Source organism: Pteropus medius, unplaced genomic scaffold (assembly GCF_902729225.1).
Source record: "Pteropus medius unplaced genomic scaffold, Ma_sr-lr_union100, whole genome shotgun sequence".
Taxonomy (NCBI): domain Eukaryota; kingdom Metazoa; phylum Chordata; class Mammalia; order Chiroptera; family Pteropodidae; genus Pteropus; species Pteropus medius.
Genome location: NW_024342470.1, coordinates 4,017,937 through 4,035,098, shown reverse-complemented (window position 1 = coordinate 4,035,098; position 17,162 = coordinate 4,017,937). Strand labels below are relative to the sequence as shown.

General features: G+C 44.3%; 1 protein-coding gene across 5 annotated transcripts in view; it reads left to right on the top strand.

Moving 5' to 3' along the window:
- The first annotated feature begins 16,098 nt into the window (after window positions 1-16,098).
- The window catches only part of DKK3 (dickkopf Wnt signaling pathway inhibitor 3), a 45,804-nt gene continuing 44,740 nt past the window's right edge, over window positions 16,099-17,162 (top strand). The window contains exons 1-2 of one of the 5 annotated variants that reach the window (XM_039863624.1): window positions 16,099-16,226; window positions 16,795-17,039. In XM_039863624.1, coding sequence (XP_039719558.1) covers window positions 16,827-17,039 — 213 coding nt within the window. In that variant the 5' untranslated portion in view covers window positions 16,099-16,226; window positions 16,795-16,826. Of the gene's footprint in view, window positions 16,263-16,391; window positions 16,512-16,794; window positions 17,040-17,162 lie in introns of those variants that run through there. The other 4 variants (XM_039863621.1, XM_039863620.1, XM_039863622.1 and 1 more) reach the window with 4 other exon arrangements.

The following is a 17,162-nucleotide window of genomic DNA, read 5'->3' as shown; positions in this document are numbered from 1 at the left end:
ACAGTCTCCAGTTCTCTCAGTGACAGAGCTGGGGGTGTGGATCTCTTGATGGAGGGTTAGATACTGGCTGAACCACAGAGGTGTATGGGGTGTGGGTCTCTTGTTCAGACTTCAGCCTCACATAACTTCCCCACAGCCTTCCGTGAGGGTGCTGGGGTGTGGGAGCCCAGAGCTCTTCTAGCTCTAAAAGTCAGAGGAGCCCACTGTAGATTTCCTCCTAAAACATTCCCAAGCTCAGGGAAGATGGAAGGGGCCCCCGAATGAGCCAGGGAATCGTTTTCTGGGAGCTACAAAGTCACCATCATCTTTAGCGCTAGAGTCTTCAGGTAAACAAGTCAGTATGGCTTCTGGCAATCCTCAGGAAGCTGGGGTGGGAAGACATGGCCACCAGTCAACGCACACAAATAAATGAAGTCCCTCTCATTCAAAAGCACTTCCTGCGTATCAGCAAGCTCTCATAGGCTGCCCTGCTGAGCCTCTTATCAATCAGTGAAGGAGGCAAGACTAGGCAGGGCGAGGCAGGGCGAGGCAGGGCAGGGCTGGTTAGGCCTCATTGTATGGTCGTAAAACTTCCCTCCAGGAAGAAACACCAGAGGTCAGCAGTCTGACCTTATATTTCATAGAAAAGGACAATAAGAACAACATGAGAGAGCAATGTGCACTGAGCAAGGGGCACAATGGTTACTTAGTGACAGAGCAGCAGCTCCAGGTCTCCTTAGGAGTAGAGCCTGTGAGGAAATACACAGTTTCAAAGACTCATACAGAAAAAAAGGATATAAGATATCTCATTTCCCATTTTCATTTTAATTATATGTTGAAATGACAAGATAATGGACATATTGGGTGAAAATAAAATATATTGTTACAAGTAATTTCATCTTTTTTTTTTTTTACTTCCTTTAATGTGGGCTACTAGAAAAGTTAAAATTAAATGAGTGGTTTGCAGCTGTGGCTTGTGTCACATTGATACCCAACAGTGCTGCACCAGGCTGTGAGTTCCAACGCTGGCTGTGCTGGGTTCATCATTGTTGCCCCAATGTCTAATCCACAGAGTGGGAGAGGGTTGGGGCAGACACGGGAGCCTCTGAGGACTTTCCATGTGCCAGGCACTGGGCTAAGTCTCTCACATCTCATTTTATCCTCCCAGCAATCCTGGGCCAGGGACGGGAGGGCAATGAGAGAAGTACAGGGCAGGAGAGTTCCTTCAGGGCCCTAAGGAACTGGGGTCAGAGTGAGGTCAAGGTGAAGAGAAGACTACTCTCTTCCTTACACGGTCCTGAGTTTTCAGACAGTGAGATGCCTCCTCTCCCTCTCCCGCTATGTACCTTCTGGTCAACCGTCTTCCCACTTGGCCTCAGCCATGTCAGTTGTGAAGTTTGTCCCATCTCCTTTCATACTCTGCCCTCCTCTTCTTAATCCAGACACTGTCTCACCAGTGACAATACACTTGTCCCAACAACTACACAGCCGCCCTCATAGACTTCATGGGCTACAGCAAGTGCAGTGGCTTTTGAAGAAAGGCTCCCAAGTCAGGCAGTTGGGCTTGCTGCCAGGCAGGGACTTACTTGGCCTTGAACCCAAGCTGTGGTCTCAGAAGACCCCTTCCAGAAAATTCAGAATCCCCAATTCCAGAAGTGCAACCCACTAGGGGCCCACCCTTTGCTCTGGGACCAACCAGGCCCTGCTCAGGAAAGTGACCATGGGGACCATGAGGTGGCGCTGTTCCCACAACCCCAGTAACCTCCCTTCACGCCTGCATCTAAAACATGTTCCGGCACATGGAAGAAGTTTCTCTTGGACCAGCTGTTGAATTTCTTTCTCAGCCTTCAACTGCCAAAGGCTATTCAGATTCAAGAATTCTGCTGTGAAAATAGGTCATCTGTAGCATTTTTATGGTTCAAACCTAGCACACGCTTTAAAATAAAAGTCAACCAGGCTACAGACTTATCACCAATTCTCCTCTACAGTGGAATTCCATACCCAGAGGCCCTGCTCTCATGCACATGTAACACATCCAAGAGGAATGCACTCATGTTAAGCAAATAGCACACGGGTCCACATGTGTGTGAACATGACAATCAGAGCCAGAAAGATGTTACAGATTATTTAGCAGTGGGGTTTTATTTTATTTCCCCTTTTGTTTTAGGTCCAGGAACTCTTAGTAAGAGAGAAAGAAAGAAAGAAAAAGAAAGAAAGAAAAGAAAGAAAGAAAAGAAAGAAGAAGAAAGAAGAAAAGAAAGAAGAAGAAGAAAAAGAAAAAGAAAAGAAAAAAGAAAAGGGAGGAGGAGGAGGAGGGAGGGAGGGGAGGAGGAGGAGGAGGAAGGAAGGAAGGAAGGAAAGGAAGGAAGGAAGGAAGGAAAGGGAAGGAAGGAGAGAGAAGAAGAAGGGAAGTAAAGGAAATGAAAGAAAAAGAAAACCTTATATTGAAGCCAAATATGTAAAATGAGAGGAAATTTTCTTTAATTATGACTGCTTCAGTTGCAGGTGTGAGGGTAGAAGAATCTCTTCCCAGTAAATAGTTTTCTAGAGCATATCTTGAAAACCATCAGTCTAGTCCCACTGCCAATTGCATGGGAGGGTAAACTGAGACTCAGAAAGGAGAAAGGACCTGTTCAAAATCACACAGATACTTTTAAGTGCCTTCATTTTCAATCTAAGTCCCAAAGGTAGGTGTTTTCACTAAGAAATAAAAACAATTTCTATTTACCCGACTTACGTACAGATTCTCTTCAGATGTCGGTGACAGCCCAGGGCGGAATGACAGGAATGCATGACACTTCCACCGGGCTCTGTTTATTTCAAGCCCTCTCAGCCTCTGTCATCCTGCACTACCTTGATAATGCCCCCAAGAGTTAGGAAGGGCAAGTAGGCATCCCAGGGATCTGAGGAGAAACCAAGGCACAAGAGAAGGACTTGACATGCTCTTGGAGCACACACTGAGTGAGTGTCAAAAAATAAAGTAGAAGACCAGCGTCTAGGACTCCTGTCACCATTCTACACAATGGTCTAGAGTTGAGTTTATTCTAGGCTTGGTGAGGGAAAAAAATTTTTTAAACGGGAAGGCTGTTAGGTATTAATTCTCAAGCTGACAAAAAAAAAAAAAGTGAGAACGAAAGACTCTGCTCCTTAAGAATAGGACCCTGCCTTCTTCATTTTTACATCTTCAGGGCCAGGCGTGATAACTGGTAGGTATATTGTAAGCCTCTAATATGTATTGCATGAATAAATAAGTGTGACATAGACACATTGATAGATATATTTGGCTCCCTAGACAAGAAGTTAAGATTCTGCACATGTTAATACCATCTCCATAATCTACTAGACAGAAAGCCTTGAGAAATACCGTGAGAGGAGAAAGCTCTCAGGGATCTGCTGGCCTTTCTCTCCTGTCTCTGAACAGTAATCCTCTGGGAAAAGGCAGCTTCAAACAGTGCTGGGCTCCTGTAGCATTTTTATTGTTCAAATCATTTATTTAGCTAATATTTCCTACCCACCTGCTAAGGATCACTGTGCATTAGGTCCTGAGGGGAATAGAACAGACAGGTCAGACAGCATATTTAATAAGATAATATTTCAGGATTTAGATTTAAAATGAGAACATTTCAAAGGAGCTGTGTGATCTTGGACAAGTACTGACTCATAATGTGGGTGGGAACAGGGGAAGCAATAATTAGCAGTTCAATTCAGCATCAATTACTAACCCCCAGCCTGCCTAAGAACAAGCGTTGGGTAAGTGGGAAGACAGAGATGAGTAAGACAAGCCACGGAATTCGCCGGATGGATGGGATAAGACAAGCACAAAAATATAATATGAGGTGATCTACAACAAAAAATAACTATCATCAACCTCCCCATTCAGAACCATTGTTCGATATGGTACCCATTTTTTACTCACGGTTATATAATCGAAAACACATCCTCTTTATGCACATAATGCATCTTTTCCCTCCTATTAAAATAGAATCTTATTGTACATATTTTACTACCGTCTTTCCGTGTTTACACATTTTGAGCAGTTTCATTCATTCTAGAGACTTTCCATGCTGTTCATCCCGCAAATACTCCCCAAGTGCCTCCCATGTATCAGGCGCTATGCCAGGTACTGTGTAATATGAAGTAAAACAGTTCCTGCTCTCAGGTAGTTTAAACCATATGAGTGTACCATAATTCAATAAGTTATTTTCCTATTGCTGGACATTTCTATTGTCATGTTTTTTTTCTTTATTGGTAATGATAATGATAACTAAGATTTATTGAGCATCTATTATGTGCCAGGGACTAGGAAAAGCACTTTATGTGGGTAATTTCATTTGATCTTTGTAAACAGCCCACTGTTGTAGGTTCTATTATAAATGAGGAAATAGAGGATAAAGGTTTAATAATTTACTCAAAGCTATGCAGTTATTAAGTGGCAAAAAGCCAGGATTCAAACCCAGGCATTTTGACTTCAGAACCCAGACTCTTTCACCAGTGGGAACGAAGCTACAATGAATACATTTGTTCATACACTTTTTTACATTTAGTTAAACATTTCTGAAGACTAGATTCTTGGAAATTGGAATTAGTGTGCTAAAGGGTATACAGATATTTTTTATGTCCCATGGAAGTGAGTTTTAAGAGGGAAAATGAAAAGATCTGTTGTGAATTACTGAAAGATCATTTTTGTGGCTGATTATAACTCTGTTGTCCAATATGGCAGCCACCAGCCACATGTGGCTTTTGAGCACTAGAAATGTGGCCAGTCCAAATTGCGAGGTGCTGTAAGTGTAAAGCACACATCCAATTTTGAAGACTTAGTGTAAAACAAACTAGAATAATGTAGAACATCTCATTGATAAGTCTATATTAATTATATATTGTAATGATAGTATTTTGGGTGCATTAGTTAAATAAAATGTATTAATAATATTTATTGTACCTGTCTCTATTTTAATGTGAGTACTAGAAAATTATAAATAACATTTGCATTGAATGGTGCTGGATTAAAGAATGGAACCAATGGCGTGTGAGTGGAGGCCGGAAGACCCCTTTGAAGAATTTATGTGCGGATAATGGGGACAGGCTTGGAGTAGAGGCCTTGGGAGTGGGGCGGAGCTGAGGGGCTGCAGCAGTGAAGTAACGAGCTTTTGAGACTGGTGCCCAGGAAGACAGTGGGTATCAGACTCCTGGTTTCCTGTCTCTGCAACCACCTCCCCATTTTTTTCTCCCCAGGCCCTTTCCTCCAAGCAGAAGCCAGGGGTGGCCAGTCTCCCCAGTGTCAAAGTTCACTCTTGATCCAAAGCAATGTACACCAAAGCCACCACAGCTACCAGGAGTTTGGCATCTAGTTGCCCTCCCCACTCCCATTTTTTAACCAGTTCAGAGATAAGAATACATTGACACTCATTTTTCACCTCAGCTAAAAAAGAAAAACAATTATGAGAAGAGACTGTTCCATCATGGTAATTATAATTGTTTCTTACTCAATTAGTATAAAGAGTGGGGAAAATATCCAACCCTGAAGTAGATCTTTCTTTGACAAGTCATTGTTGACTTATCTCATTCTTATTCATGTGTCTCATTCTTACTCTCAATGAATGTTAATATCTGGCTTTTATATGAGGATACAATTCATGGACTGAAAATACCTGTTAAAAGATATTGAGAAGTTACGCTTGTTTGTCAGAAAGTGAAAGGGAAAACTTATTGAGACACTTTTTCCACAAAGAAGAAAAAGTAATAAAAGCCACGATTCTAGGCCCAAGAATTTATTGCAGCAGAATTTTTGATGTGAGGACCAGGCATTAATAGTGTCAAAGCTTCCCAGAAAATTCTAACGTGCTAGCTAGTGTTGAGAAATACTGGCCAATATTAATATTAATAACTATGGCCACTACCTATCACTTGAATTTTGAGTAAAACCTCCTCTCTATTGTGGGTTCCACATACACAAGAAAAAAATCAATTACACATAGAAAGAAAGATCACTGTTTTCTGTTTGTATCTATTAGTGCACAGTGAAGATTGGCAAAACTAAATGGCTTTTCATTCTTTTCAACAGAAATAAAAACTATGCTTTTCCCCTCTGAGACTGAGAGTCCTTATGACTTTGTTAAAATTTAGTTTTAAATCCTAGCTCTAGAAATCATATACCCACCCCCCTCCTCTTTCTAGCCCTCAGAGACCTAGATTTTCCCCTAGATAATCAATAGCCCTCGAGGCAGCAGAAGACGTAACTCAGACCTGACTAATGATCACAAGGTGTGGACTTCTGGCAGACTGAGGAGAACATCTGGACCTAAGCTATGTTTCAGCTCCTGAATCCTAAGGTGGACCGACCCCTGGCTACTTTCCCATGACACTGGGACAGAGGGATGCTGGAAAAGACTTCAGAACTATCCTCAAGACCTGAAGAAATGATCTATTACCCGTACCTCACCTCCAATCGATCAGCTCCCAGCGCAACCCCAAATCCCTAACCCACAGTGTCTTGTGATTTTGCCCTATGTAACCCGTAACCTACACACCATTGGGGTGTTTGGGCTTTTGTGCATTAGTTTCCCATTCTCCTGGATGATGCTATTCATAAATAAAATAGTCAATATTTCACCACTGCAATTTTCACTGTTTAGTGTTTAGCTCTGTTGGCACAAGGTGGCAGAGTCCTTTCTGTTCTCTAACATCTTTTGGAATTAGGATATTTAATATTTGCTTTTGAAGTAGGATTTTAGTATAGAAAATAATTAAAAATATAGTAATAGTGAATTTATATATGGTAAAAAGAGACACCCATGAAATGATTACATTAATCATTTTAAGAGTTTTTTATTTGCAATTTTTCTAAAACTCATTAAATATATGCACTAACATATGATTTTAGTTCCGTTAAATATTTGGAACTCACACTAATTACGCTTTTCTTGGTCTGCTTTCTGCCCTTCCATGGGAGAGGGGTGTTTTTGTTTGATGAGACCTTCACGTGACCACCTGGAGCTAGACGAGCCATGAGCATCCGGGTGGCTCCAGCATGCTGCCATTCTGCTGTCAACTAGAGCGGGGAACCTCCAGACAAGAGAAATAGGAATTCATAGTTCCAATGGGTTTAAAGAGATTATGGACGATTGGATAAAAAGGGAGCGTGCATGGAGGCCAGATGTCCCCTTGGAAGAGTTTACATGCAGATAATGAAGACAGGCTTGGAGTAGAGACCTTGGGAGGGGAGTGGAGCTGAGGGGCTGCTGGGACCAAACGGAATGGCACCAAACTGTCTTTAGCGGCAGCTGGGGAGGCATTTTAAATATCTCGAGAACCGAAGAAAGGCAGACTTAATGGGACATCGGGTCTGACTCTGAAGTCAGTGCTGCATTTAACAATAACTCATTACTTTACTTTTAATTTTTTGCATGGATAATACACGCATATTTTACAAAGTTCATCAGGTACAGAGGGTCAATAGGGTATATTACATGCTGACAGATGCACAGTAATGTACACACACGTTTTGTACTTTTCCTTTTTGCCTTAGCTGCTTATCTTGGGGATCTTGCTGTTCCTCACTTTTTTTTTTTCCTAATAACTTATTGAAGTGAAATTCATATGACATAAATGAATAATTTTAAAATTAGCAGTTAATACATTCACAATGTGCACAATCACAACCTCTATCTAGTTCCAAAGCATTTCCATCACTTCAAAGCGGCTCCCCTACCTAACCCCGCTAAAGCCCCAGGCCATCACCAATCTGCATTCTGTCACGATGGATTTATCTGTTGTAAATATTTCATGTAAACGGAATCCTACAATATGTGCGACCTTTGGTGTCTGGCTTCTTTCACTTAGCATCATATTTCGAAGATTCACTCATGTTTTAGCATGTGTCAGTACTTCATTTCTTGTTCAGGCTGAATAATATTCCATTGTGTGAATATACCGCAATTTGTTTATCCATTCATCCTGATGGACATTTGGGCTGCTTGCACCTGTTGGCTGTTGTGAATAGTGTTGCTATGAACATGTGTGCACATGTACTTGTTTGAGTACTGATTTTCATTTCTAGAATTAGAATTGCTAAGTCATACGGTAATGCTATTCATAATGTTAAACTTTTTGAGAAACTGCCAAGATGTTTTCCAAGTGACTGAACCATTTTACATTCTCACCAGCAATATCAAAGGTTCCAACTTCTCTACATCCTCATCAATACTTATTTTTTTTAATTTTAAATAATAGCTATTTTAATGAGTGTGAAATAGTTTTGATTTGTATTTCTCTAGAGACTTATGATATTAGACGTAAGATATAAGCTACTGGGTGTCTTTTTATGTGTCTGTTGGTCAGTTGTTTGTTTTTAGAGCAATGACTATTAAGTCCTTTGCCCATTTTAAAAATTGAGTTGTTCATCTTTCTGTTGTTGAGTCATAAGAGTTCTTTACCTATTGTAGATGCTAGATCCTTATTAGATGCCATGCCTCAATTTCTTCATGTCTGCTCAAATGTCACCTTATCAGAAAAGTCTCTCCAAAGCAGATATAAAACAGCAACTCTCCTTCATCCTTTTCAGTTCTTGTTCTGCCTTATTTTCTTCATCACATTGATCAATACCTGAAATATAAATATAAAATGTGTCTATAAGCAACTCTCTCACTGGGTCTCTCTGTCTCTCTCTCTGTCTGTGAGTGTGTGTGTGTGTGTGTGTGCGTGTGTGTGTGTGTGTACTTTTAGAGGCCTCTCTCTATCCTGTGGAATGTAAGCTCTGTGAAAACAGAGGCTTTGCTGTTTTATTCATCTCTATTCCCAGCTCCTTAAACAGAGCACCCAATAAATATTTGTAGAATGAATGGATGCATGCATGAATGAGAAGAGATAGAGATGCCTCATTCTTTTGACAGGTGAAAATAATATCTCATTGTTGTTTTACAAAATGTGATTCTTAAAACATAATGTCTGCTCATCTAACTAAGTTTTAAGAGAATCGTTCCATCTAGTCTGGTTTCTTAAACCATCAGCTTGCCCACTCTAGGATTTATTCAGCCATCAGCTCATAAAAGCAGGCTGTTCTCCAGCACCCGTTTAACTCTTTACAGATCTGGGTCTGCACTGCTCGCCCTAACCTGTGTCCGTTAGCACATCTAAACCTGTTTCTTATCTGCTCTCTTTCTATCATCTCCCTGTTTCTTACCTTGAATGTGACACTCAGCTTGTTTTGTCAGCTCTGCCTTTTGAATATCAGCTGTATTCTGTAAATATCTTTCTTTGTCCACTTGGTTTCTGGACCCTCTTCAGTGGTCCATTTACTTGAGCAGATCTTTCACCAGTTTCTCTTCTCTTGGTCCTATAATTTAAACCCAATCAAGAATGTTTGGCGGTAGCTGCTGGCACAAAGTAGAGGGTCAATTTTGGAAAACACTTTCCTTTCCATTTTTTCTGCAGTCACAATCTCTCTTTTGCTCGGACTGGGGTGCTATCAGCAACTCTATCACCATCTTCTGATCACTGGTGAAGCTTGGTCTCTCCCTCGATAATTAAGAATAGAGGTTCTAAAGATTTGGTTCTTGACTGGATAGTATTGGCATCACCTGGGAAATTGTTAGAGCTGAAAAGTATAGGAGCCTGTGTTTAACATTCATTCCCCCTGCCCCCAGGCAATCCCAAGGCTTGCTAAATTTTGAGAGTCACCAGCCAAAAAAGATGACGGGTGCTGGTTGTGCTGCCTGGCAGTGTTGGCCAGGCTTGAGGCCAGTGGGGTGAACTTCCAAAGCAGCATAGTTGAACTAGCAAGGAGCTATCATCTTGCAGAGACATTAAGCAAATAGACTTACTCCAAGTGTCTGTTTCAGATCAAGAAGGAACAGCCAAAGGAATAAAAGAAAGACACAATTTTAGCAGTATCTATTCAAACTTTTCCAATCATAGGAAGTCTTTCTCCCATTAACAGTGGGACTTGAAACAAGTCTCTTTTTGAATCTTGTTCACATTTCATCAGAGGGTCGGGTGGAAATCCTACTGCAGGAAGGGATGTGCAGACCCTGAGCAAGAAAAGGAGTCCAAGATGTAGGAGCCTCAGCAACAGGACCTAAGCGTGGATGGGGCCATGTTTATTATGTGAACTTCTTCTGACCCAGCCATCCTGGCAACACTATGAGCCAAGGCAGATAAAAGTTTTGCTTGCGTAAACAGAAAAGAGCTGTCTGTACCAAGGCTCTCCATAACCCTTCCTGGTCTAAGCAGAATTACTGTGGACACTCCCCTCACTCTGTCTTCCCTTGAGCCCCAGCTGAGCATACACAAAGGGAGCTCTGTTCTCTGCTCTCTTCACAAGAGCTTTGTTGGCCAAGCCTGGTAATAATGCTGAGGAGGATAATATAACAGCTAACACTCATCAATACTTACTACAGGCCAGGTCCTTTGCTGAGGGTCTGAATGAAATAGTTTCTGTAAGACTTACAACAGTTCCATGAGGTAGATGCAGTTCCTGTCCTCCTGTTATAGATGAGGAAAGTGGGGCTCAGGAAAGTAGAGAGACTTGTTCCAGTCACCTGGCTGGAAAGTAATGCAGGGCTGGGATTTGTACAGGGCCCCTGCCCATCACAAGCACACTAACAAGGACTTGTTTCTTAAGATCGGCTTTTATTGCTCTCTTTAACAAAGGAGAAATTTAAAAAATGAGAAAACTAAGGTTTAGAGAAATAAATTAGCTCATCCAAGATTACAAATCTAGAAGGTAGCAAAACTATGACTAGAATCCAGCTCTTTTCCCCACATCACAATGTTCTCACAGCGGGCTACTTTGTCCGACATCCCTGACCACAGGCAAAGACCTCTTTCCTGAGAAGTGCCCCGCTTCACCTGTGGAGCTGCCTGAGGTTGTGAGCTGCCGTGCTGCAGAACAATTCAAAGTCTGGATCCAGGAGTTTAACATACCTGCTGGAAACCCCGGCTCTGACCTTGAGTAGTATATGTTACCTCTTCTTTACTCTATTGTCTTTGAATTTGGGTATAATTTACTTACACACATTAATTTCATTTTTCTAGTATAGAATTCTACAAGTTTTGTCCAATGTATATCAACATCCTTTGCCTACCACCACAATCAAGATAAAGAATCCCCCACATATCCCTGTACCCCTTTATAGTCAATCCCTACCCCCATCTCAGCCTCTGGAAACCAATGATCTGTTTGTAGTCCCTATAGCTTTACTTTTTCTAGACGATCATATAAATGGAATCATTGTGTAGTCTTTTGAGCTTGGCTTCTTTCACTTAGCATAATGCATTTGAGAGGCACTTGCATTGTCATTTGTATAAGTAGTTCATTTCTCTTTGTTAACGTAAGCAGAAAACAGCAGCAGCCACCCCTGCTTAACTGGAAACACCCTGCAAGGCAGTTGAAAACACCGACTGCTAAATCTTAGCTCGTTATCATCAAGATGACACAGCTATCTCGGAGATAATGGTAGGAAAGTTGACTGGAAACAAGGACAAATCTCAGCTTTACAAACACACCCCCTGGGGGCTTCCCAAATTATCTTCTTAATGACAGCAGGTGTGGGCTACGAGCCTGTGCTTTGGGTGCTAATGTGCCCATAAACTAGAGAACTCTAAACCCAGGATATTCTAGCTCCAAGTCCAGCCGTCTTTCCACTATTCCAGCAGCTTCCAACCACCTCGGTGGGAAAGAAAGCACAGCTGGCCTGGCTGTGCTGTTCCACAGATGGGAGGAAAGGCTGATGGGATGGGAGGAGAGCTTTTTTTGAGCCTTGACGATAACAGAATCTTCAGCAAGGACTATTCCAGAATGCAGCCTGAGAGGCCCCACCTAGTAGTCAGCATCTCCAAAGGGCAGCCAGGCACCTGCATTGTTTAGTAAGCTTCACAGGTGATTCTGTTAGGTGGCCAGCATTGGAAATTGCTCCAAGGAAGAAATAAACACATCATTCTGTCCCAAAGGAATGGAGAGAACTGGGCGGAAACACATTTCTGGACATTCTCCCTCCATCGTTGCCTGATATCATCAACTCTTTGCTTTTCTTTTTGTACTGGCTCCACCAACCTTCTCTTGCTCCTTTAGTCATCCTTCTCTTCAGACACACATGCAGGAATATACAATACAGAGCACATCCACCTGCTAAATAAAAAGCAAGACAGCCAGGTTCAGGGCTCACCCCTCCTGTGCTGTGTTTCAACGGTGATGGCCAAGAATATGGTCCTCTGGGTCTCTTTTGTTCACCCACCCACGGAAACTTGGCAAAGTAAATGTGTGTTTTGGATGGTCTGTGGCTGTTACTCATGGAAACCCTGAATCCACGTGAACACTCTTTCCAAAGCCAGATGGAGTTTCCATTCAGAAAAATCTTGGCACCAATCTCATCAGAACAATCACAAATTCCAGGCAAGACCTGGGAAGGCTTGATGAGATTGGTGGCTGGCAGTGTGGGTCAGGGGTCATCTAGCAAAGGGGACGGCACCCTTGGCTGGCATCTCCCTGTCCACAGGACGTGGTGGCCCTCTGTTTCTAATTCGCGGGTTTCAGGAAGGGGTTGTAACCTTCTCCAATGCAAATCTTCCTTGAAAAGGGTTCCCTTGTTAAAATAGAAGCAGCCCCACCCCAGACAGTTTGATAGCCAGCAGCAGAAAGTGACTACACCTAGCTCGTAAGAAAAGGAAGTACATGAGAAGAATTCAGAAACATCTCACAGAGTCTAAGAGCAGATGTTACAGCTGGGTCTCAGACTTACAAAAGAAAGAGACTAGAACCAAGAACAAAAATGACATCATGGAATGAAGTGGCTACTTTCTTTCTCCCCGAGGTAACTTTCTCAGGCTCATAGAATCTTATTTCTCTAAATTCTCTCCCCCTCATTCTCTCTCTCTCTGACTTTCTCTCTCTATATATTGGCTTTTGTTCTCAAGTAGCTTAATGGTGTCGCTAGGCTCAAACTCCAAGAAAGAATCTGATGCGCCAAGAAAGAATCCAATCTCCAGTCCAATTAACGGAGTGAGAGAGGTAGGTCATCTCTGCAGACACCACGTGGTCTCCCACTCCCACCAGAATTAATGGAACCAGGGATGGACAATCCGCATGGACATTCTGGAAAGAATCAGCTCTTATTATTTTCTTTTTGGAAATTTATTTCTTTAAACTTATTTTTCAATTACACTTGACATACAATATTATATTAGTTTCAGGTGTACAACATAATGATCAGACATTTATATACCTGACGAAATGATCACCCCGATCAGTCTAGTACCTGTCTGACACCATACATAGTTATTACAATATTATTGACTATAATCCCTTTGCTGTACTTTACATCCCCGTGACTATTTTTATAAACTGGCAATTTGTACTTCTTCACTCTCCTTTCCTTTAGTTGCCAATTTCTCTGTCTTTTCCTCAATCTTACTGTCCTAGTATTATCTACTTGCTTCCCTGTTTCTTTATACACTGCAGATCACTTGTGGGCTGGGACCCCCATCCCAAGCAGGCCCACATCCATTCGGCACATCCTTATTGAGAACTAACTCTCTGCAGGCCCTGGGCTGGACCGGCAGGAGTTGCAGGGACAAGCATCCCGTGCAATCTCACGTGACTTGCATTCTGGCAGAGAAAACAGATACTAATAACCATGCAGATACATTATCTCTGAGCCTACTCTTTACATTTTTTCCCAAGTTATGTTTAGCACAGTCTATGTAAGAAGGAAGGGAAAGCAAAAAACAGAAATGTGTAATCAATCCTACACTGGTCTAATTAATGATTCTGAATAGTTAAAATTTTAAAAATCAGTGCATACTAGTCACCTATCTAGACTGAGAGCCTGAAAATTCTGGCTATCTGAGGTTTCCTTGTTTTTTATACTGTTCCCTCCCCAGAGAAAGGAACAGATAAGCCCCATCTCTTGCCCACAGCCATTACCTGGCTCCAGCTGCTTGGCGCTCTCACCCACCTCAGGAGGAAAACTCCCAACCATTCAAGCAGACAGAGGGCCTTTTATGAAGAGAAAGGCCCCTCCACCTGGGCCTCGTGTGGACCCTCCCATTCCTGCTTCTCACCTCACACTAGTGGAGGCCACTGCTGGGCCCTGGGGAGGTGGGCATTTCTGTCAAGAACAAATCTAAGAAAAGTCTGTTTGGCCATAAGAGGTTTTTTGTTTTGTTTTGTTGGGGGCAGTGGTGAGTAAGGGTTAGGGAGTTTGCCTTTCGATTTTTTTTTTTTTTTTGGTTTCAATGTATTCACAAACTATTTCAAATATACCAAAAACTATACAACAGACACACCCATAAAACCACATGTAATTAATCAACAATGATGCTTACACACATGTGAATATTTGGACACTTTTGCTTCAGAACTCTTCCATGCCGGTATTTTCTTTCTTAGAGGAATAAAATGTTATAAATACAACTGAAGACAGTCCCCATCTCTTCCCTCGCCTCCCACCTCAGAGGCAGCTCGCACATTTCTGTATTTTTTACTATGTTTGTAGCATCTATAAACAATATGTACAGTTGTTTTGTTTTTTTAAATATGCAGAAATAGTATTCTGTACATATCACTTTACAAATTGCCTTTTCCACTCCACATTATGTTTCTTTGAGATTTATCCATATTGTTGCCTAGAAATATTGTTCTTTACTCTAACTGCTATATTTTAGTGTTTGTAGAAATCCCAGTTTATCCATTTTCCTGCTGAAAACACTAATAAGTGATTTTCACATTTTTGCTATTATAAATAGAGCTTCAATAAACATCTTTATACACGATACCTGCCAGCCAGATTTATAGCAGCAGAGTTTGACAGCAAGGGGTGAAGGCTCTGGAGCCAGATTCTTAGGTTCAAATCCCCATTCAACCACTTACTAGCTACGTGGCCTTAGGAAAGTATCCTTATTTGTAAAATAGAAATAGAAGTAGTAGTGTCAACCTCAAAGGGTAGAAATTAAATGGGTTATAACTGTTCCTGGTACATAATGTGTGCTCAGTAATCATGTTTCTATGTTGATATATCAATAGCTATTGTTATAATGATCAGCTCACTAGTTTTTCAGGGACCAAGTGTGTATTATGCCTCTGGCACTGGTGACACAAAGCTGAGCAAGTCAGTCTCTGCCTCCCCCAATCTCCTGGTCTGGGGGTGGGGGGTGGGGGTGGGAAATGGCCTAGTGACCAGACAGGGTGTGGCAAGTTGGGGCTGAGATGGGGGAACCTAGAGGAGACATGGGAGAGTAGAAGGAGCTCGGGAGAAACTCTGAGTCTTGGAGGATGACAGGAGTTAACCAGGCCAAGGGGAAGAGGGAGGGCTGTCCAGACAGAAAGAGTAACAGGAAGAAACAGGAGGTTTGACAGATAAAACACTCATCTGTTTAAAAAATATGTGAGTGCTCCCTGTTCTAGGTGCTGGGGAGACTGCTGTGAATAAGACAAAGTTCTGTTCCCATCATGATAGTTAACACATGTCTCACCACGTGCCTGCCACACACTTCCCATTCGAGTTATGCTTATTAACTATGAGGTACACTTACAACTATAAGCTCCATTTTGCATCTGGACTCACTGGAGCGCAGACAGATTTGGTAACTTGGCCAGATCGGTAAGGTCCTAAGGAGTAGAGTTGGGATTCACACCAGGCAGCCTGGCTGTGGATGTCTGGTCTTAACCACTTTGCTATGCCGCCCTCAAGAAACTTGCTGATATTCTGGTGACCGATTCCAGGAACTACAACTGAGTTTTCTTGTCTGGAATACGACGTCAATCATGGTAGGCAGATTAAGGCCAGATTGTGATGGGCCTTGAACGCCAGGCTAAGGGGCTGGGATTTCACGCCGTAGGACTGCATTTTGGGTGCTTGGAGAGGACTAGGTGAGACTCAGAAAGACACCCCGCCACCTCGCACCCCTCCCGTACACTTGCAAAAATCCAAGCCATAGATGACAATGAACTGGGATGTCGTGAGGCGACTGGGATTCAGGGAAGCAGAAGGCTTCCCGCAGAATGGATCGCAGAGGCAGAGGAGGCAGGTCTGGGCGTGAGGTCGCCGGCGCGGGGTCTGGCCAATGGCAGCGGGCCGGGCGCGGCCCCGCCCGCAAGGCGGGGGCCTGGCCCGCGGGCGGGCTGAGCGCGCTGCGGGCTCGCTCGGGTACCAGCGCTGCTGCATCCCCGCCGCGCTCCCCGCACCAGCGGCCGGTCCTCCGCACCAGTCCAGTTCCTGCAGCCATTGCGGCGGCCTCCCGGCGAGGCCTGGCAGGTCCAGCCCCGAGCACAGCTCGGTCCAGGCGCGTGGGTGAGGGGCGGCGGCGGCGGGGATGGGGGATGGTTCTGCTAGGTCCCGCCTCGATGGGTGAGGGGCCGAGCGCTCAACTCCGGTCCGACCCCGAGGGGAGGGTGCTGACCTGCGCTCTGAACACCCGGGAGGGGCCTGGGATGGGGTTGGGGTGGAAATGAGGCTGCAGCACTAGAGCCGCGCTCTGACCTGGTCCAGACGAGTGCAGGGCTCGATCCCGCTGAACCCAGAAGCTGGATTGAGCTGGGGGTCAGAGTTGCAAAGACCCGGGTTGTGTTGTTCGGGGAGGCCACATTGGGGAAGGAGTTTTGCCTGTGCACGAGCACGGGGTGGGGTACACAGGGGGATCCGGGCGCAGGGGCGTGGGACTGGCCCCGGGCGGGGGGGTGCTTCTCAGTCCCGGGAAGTTGCGTCCTCGGGGACTCGGTTTTGTTTCATCCAAGGGTGGGTGCGGGGAAGAGGGGCGCTGGCGGCGGGGCGGGGCGGCGGGGCCGGCGAGGGGTGGTCGCTCTGACCGCGTTCCCGGACACAGGCGGCGGCAGCGGCGTTGGGCTTAAAGCCGAGATGAGGCGGCTCGGGGGCACCCTGCTGTGCCTGCTGCTGGCGGCGGCGGTCCCCACGGCCCCCGCGCCAGCTCCGACAGAGACTTCGGCGCCCGTCGGGCCCGGCCCGGTTCTCAGCTACCCGCAGGAGGAGGCCACTCTCAATGAAATGTTCCGCGAGGTGGAGGAACTGATGGAGGACACGCAGCACAAACTGCGCAGCGCGGTGGAGGAGGTGGGTGCGCCCGGCGGGCTCTGGGAAGCGCGAGCCTGGGGGTAGCGGGAGCAGGAGAAAGCTGTGCAGGAAGGGCTGGCCGGGCTCCTCCGTTCTGCGAAGGGGCTGGGAAGGCCGGCGGCA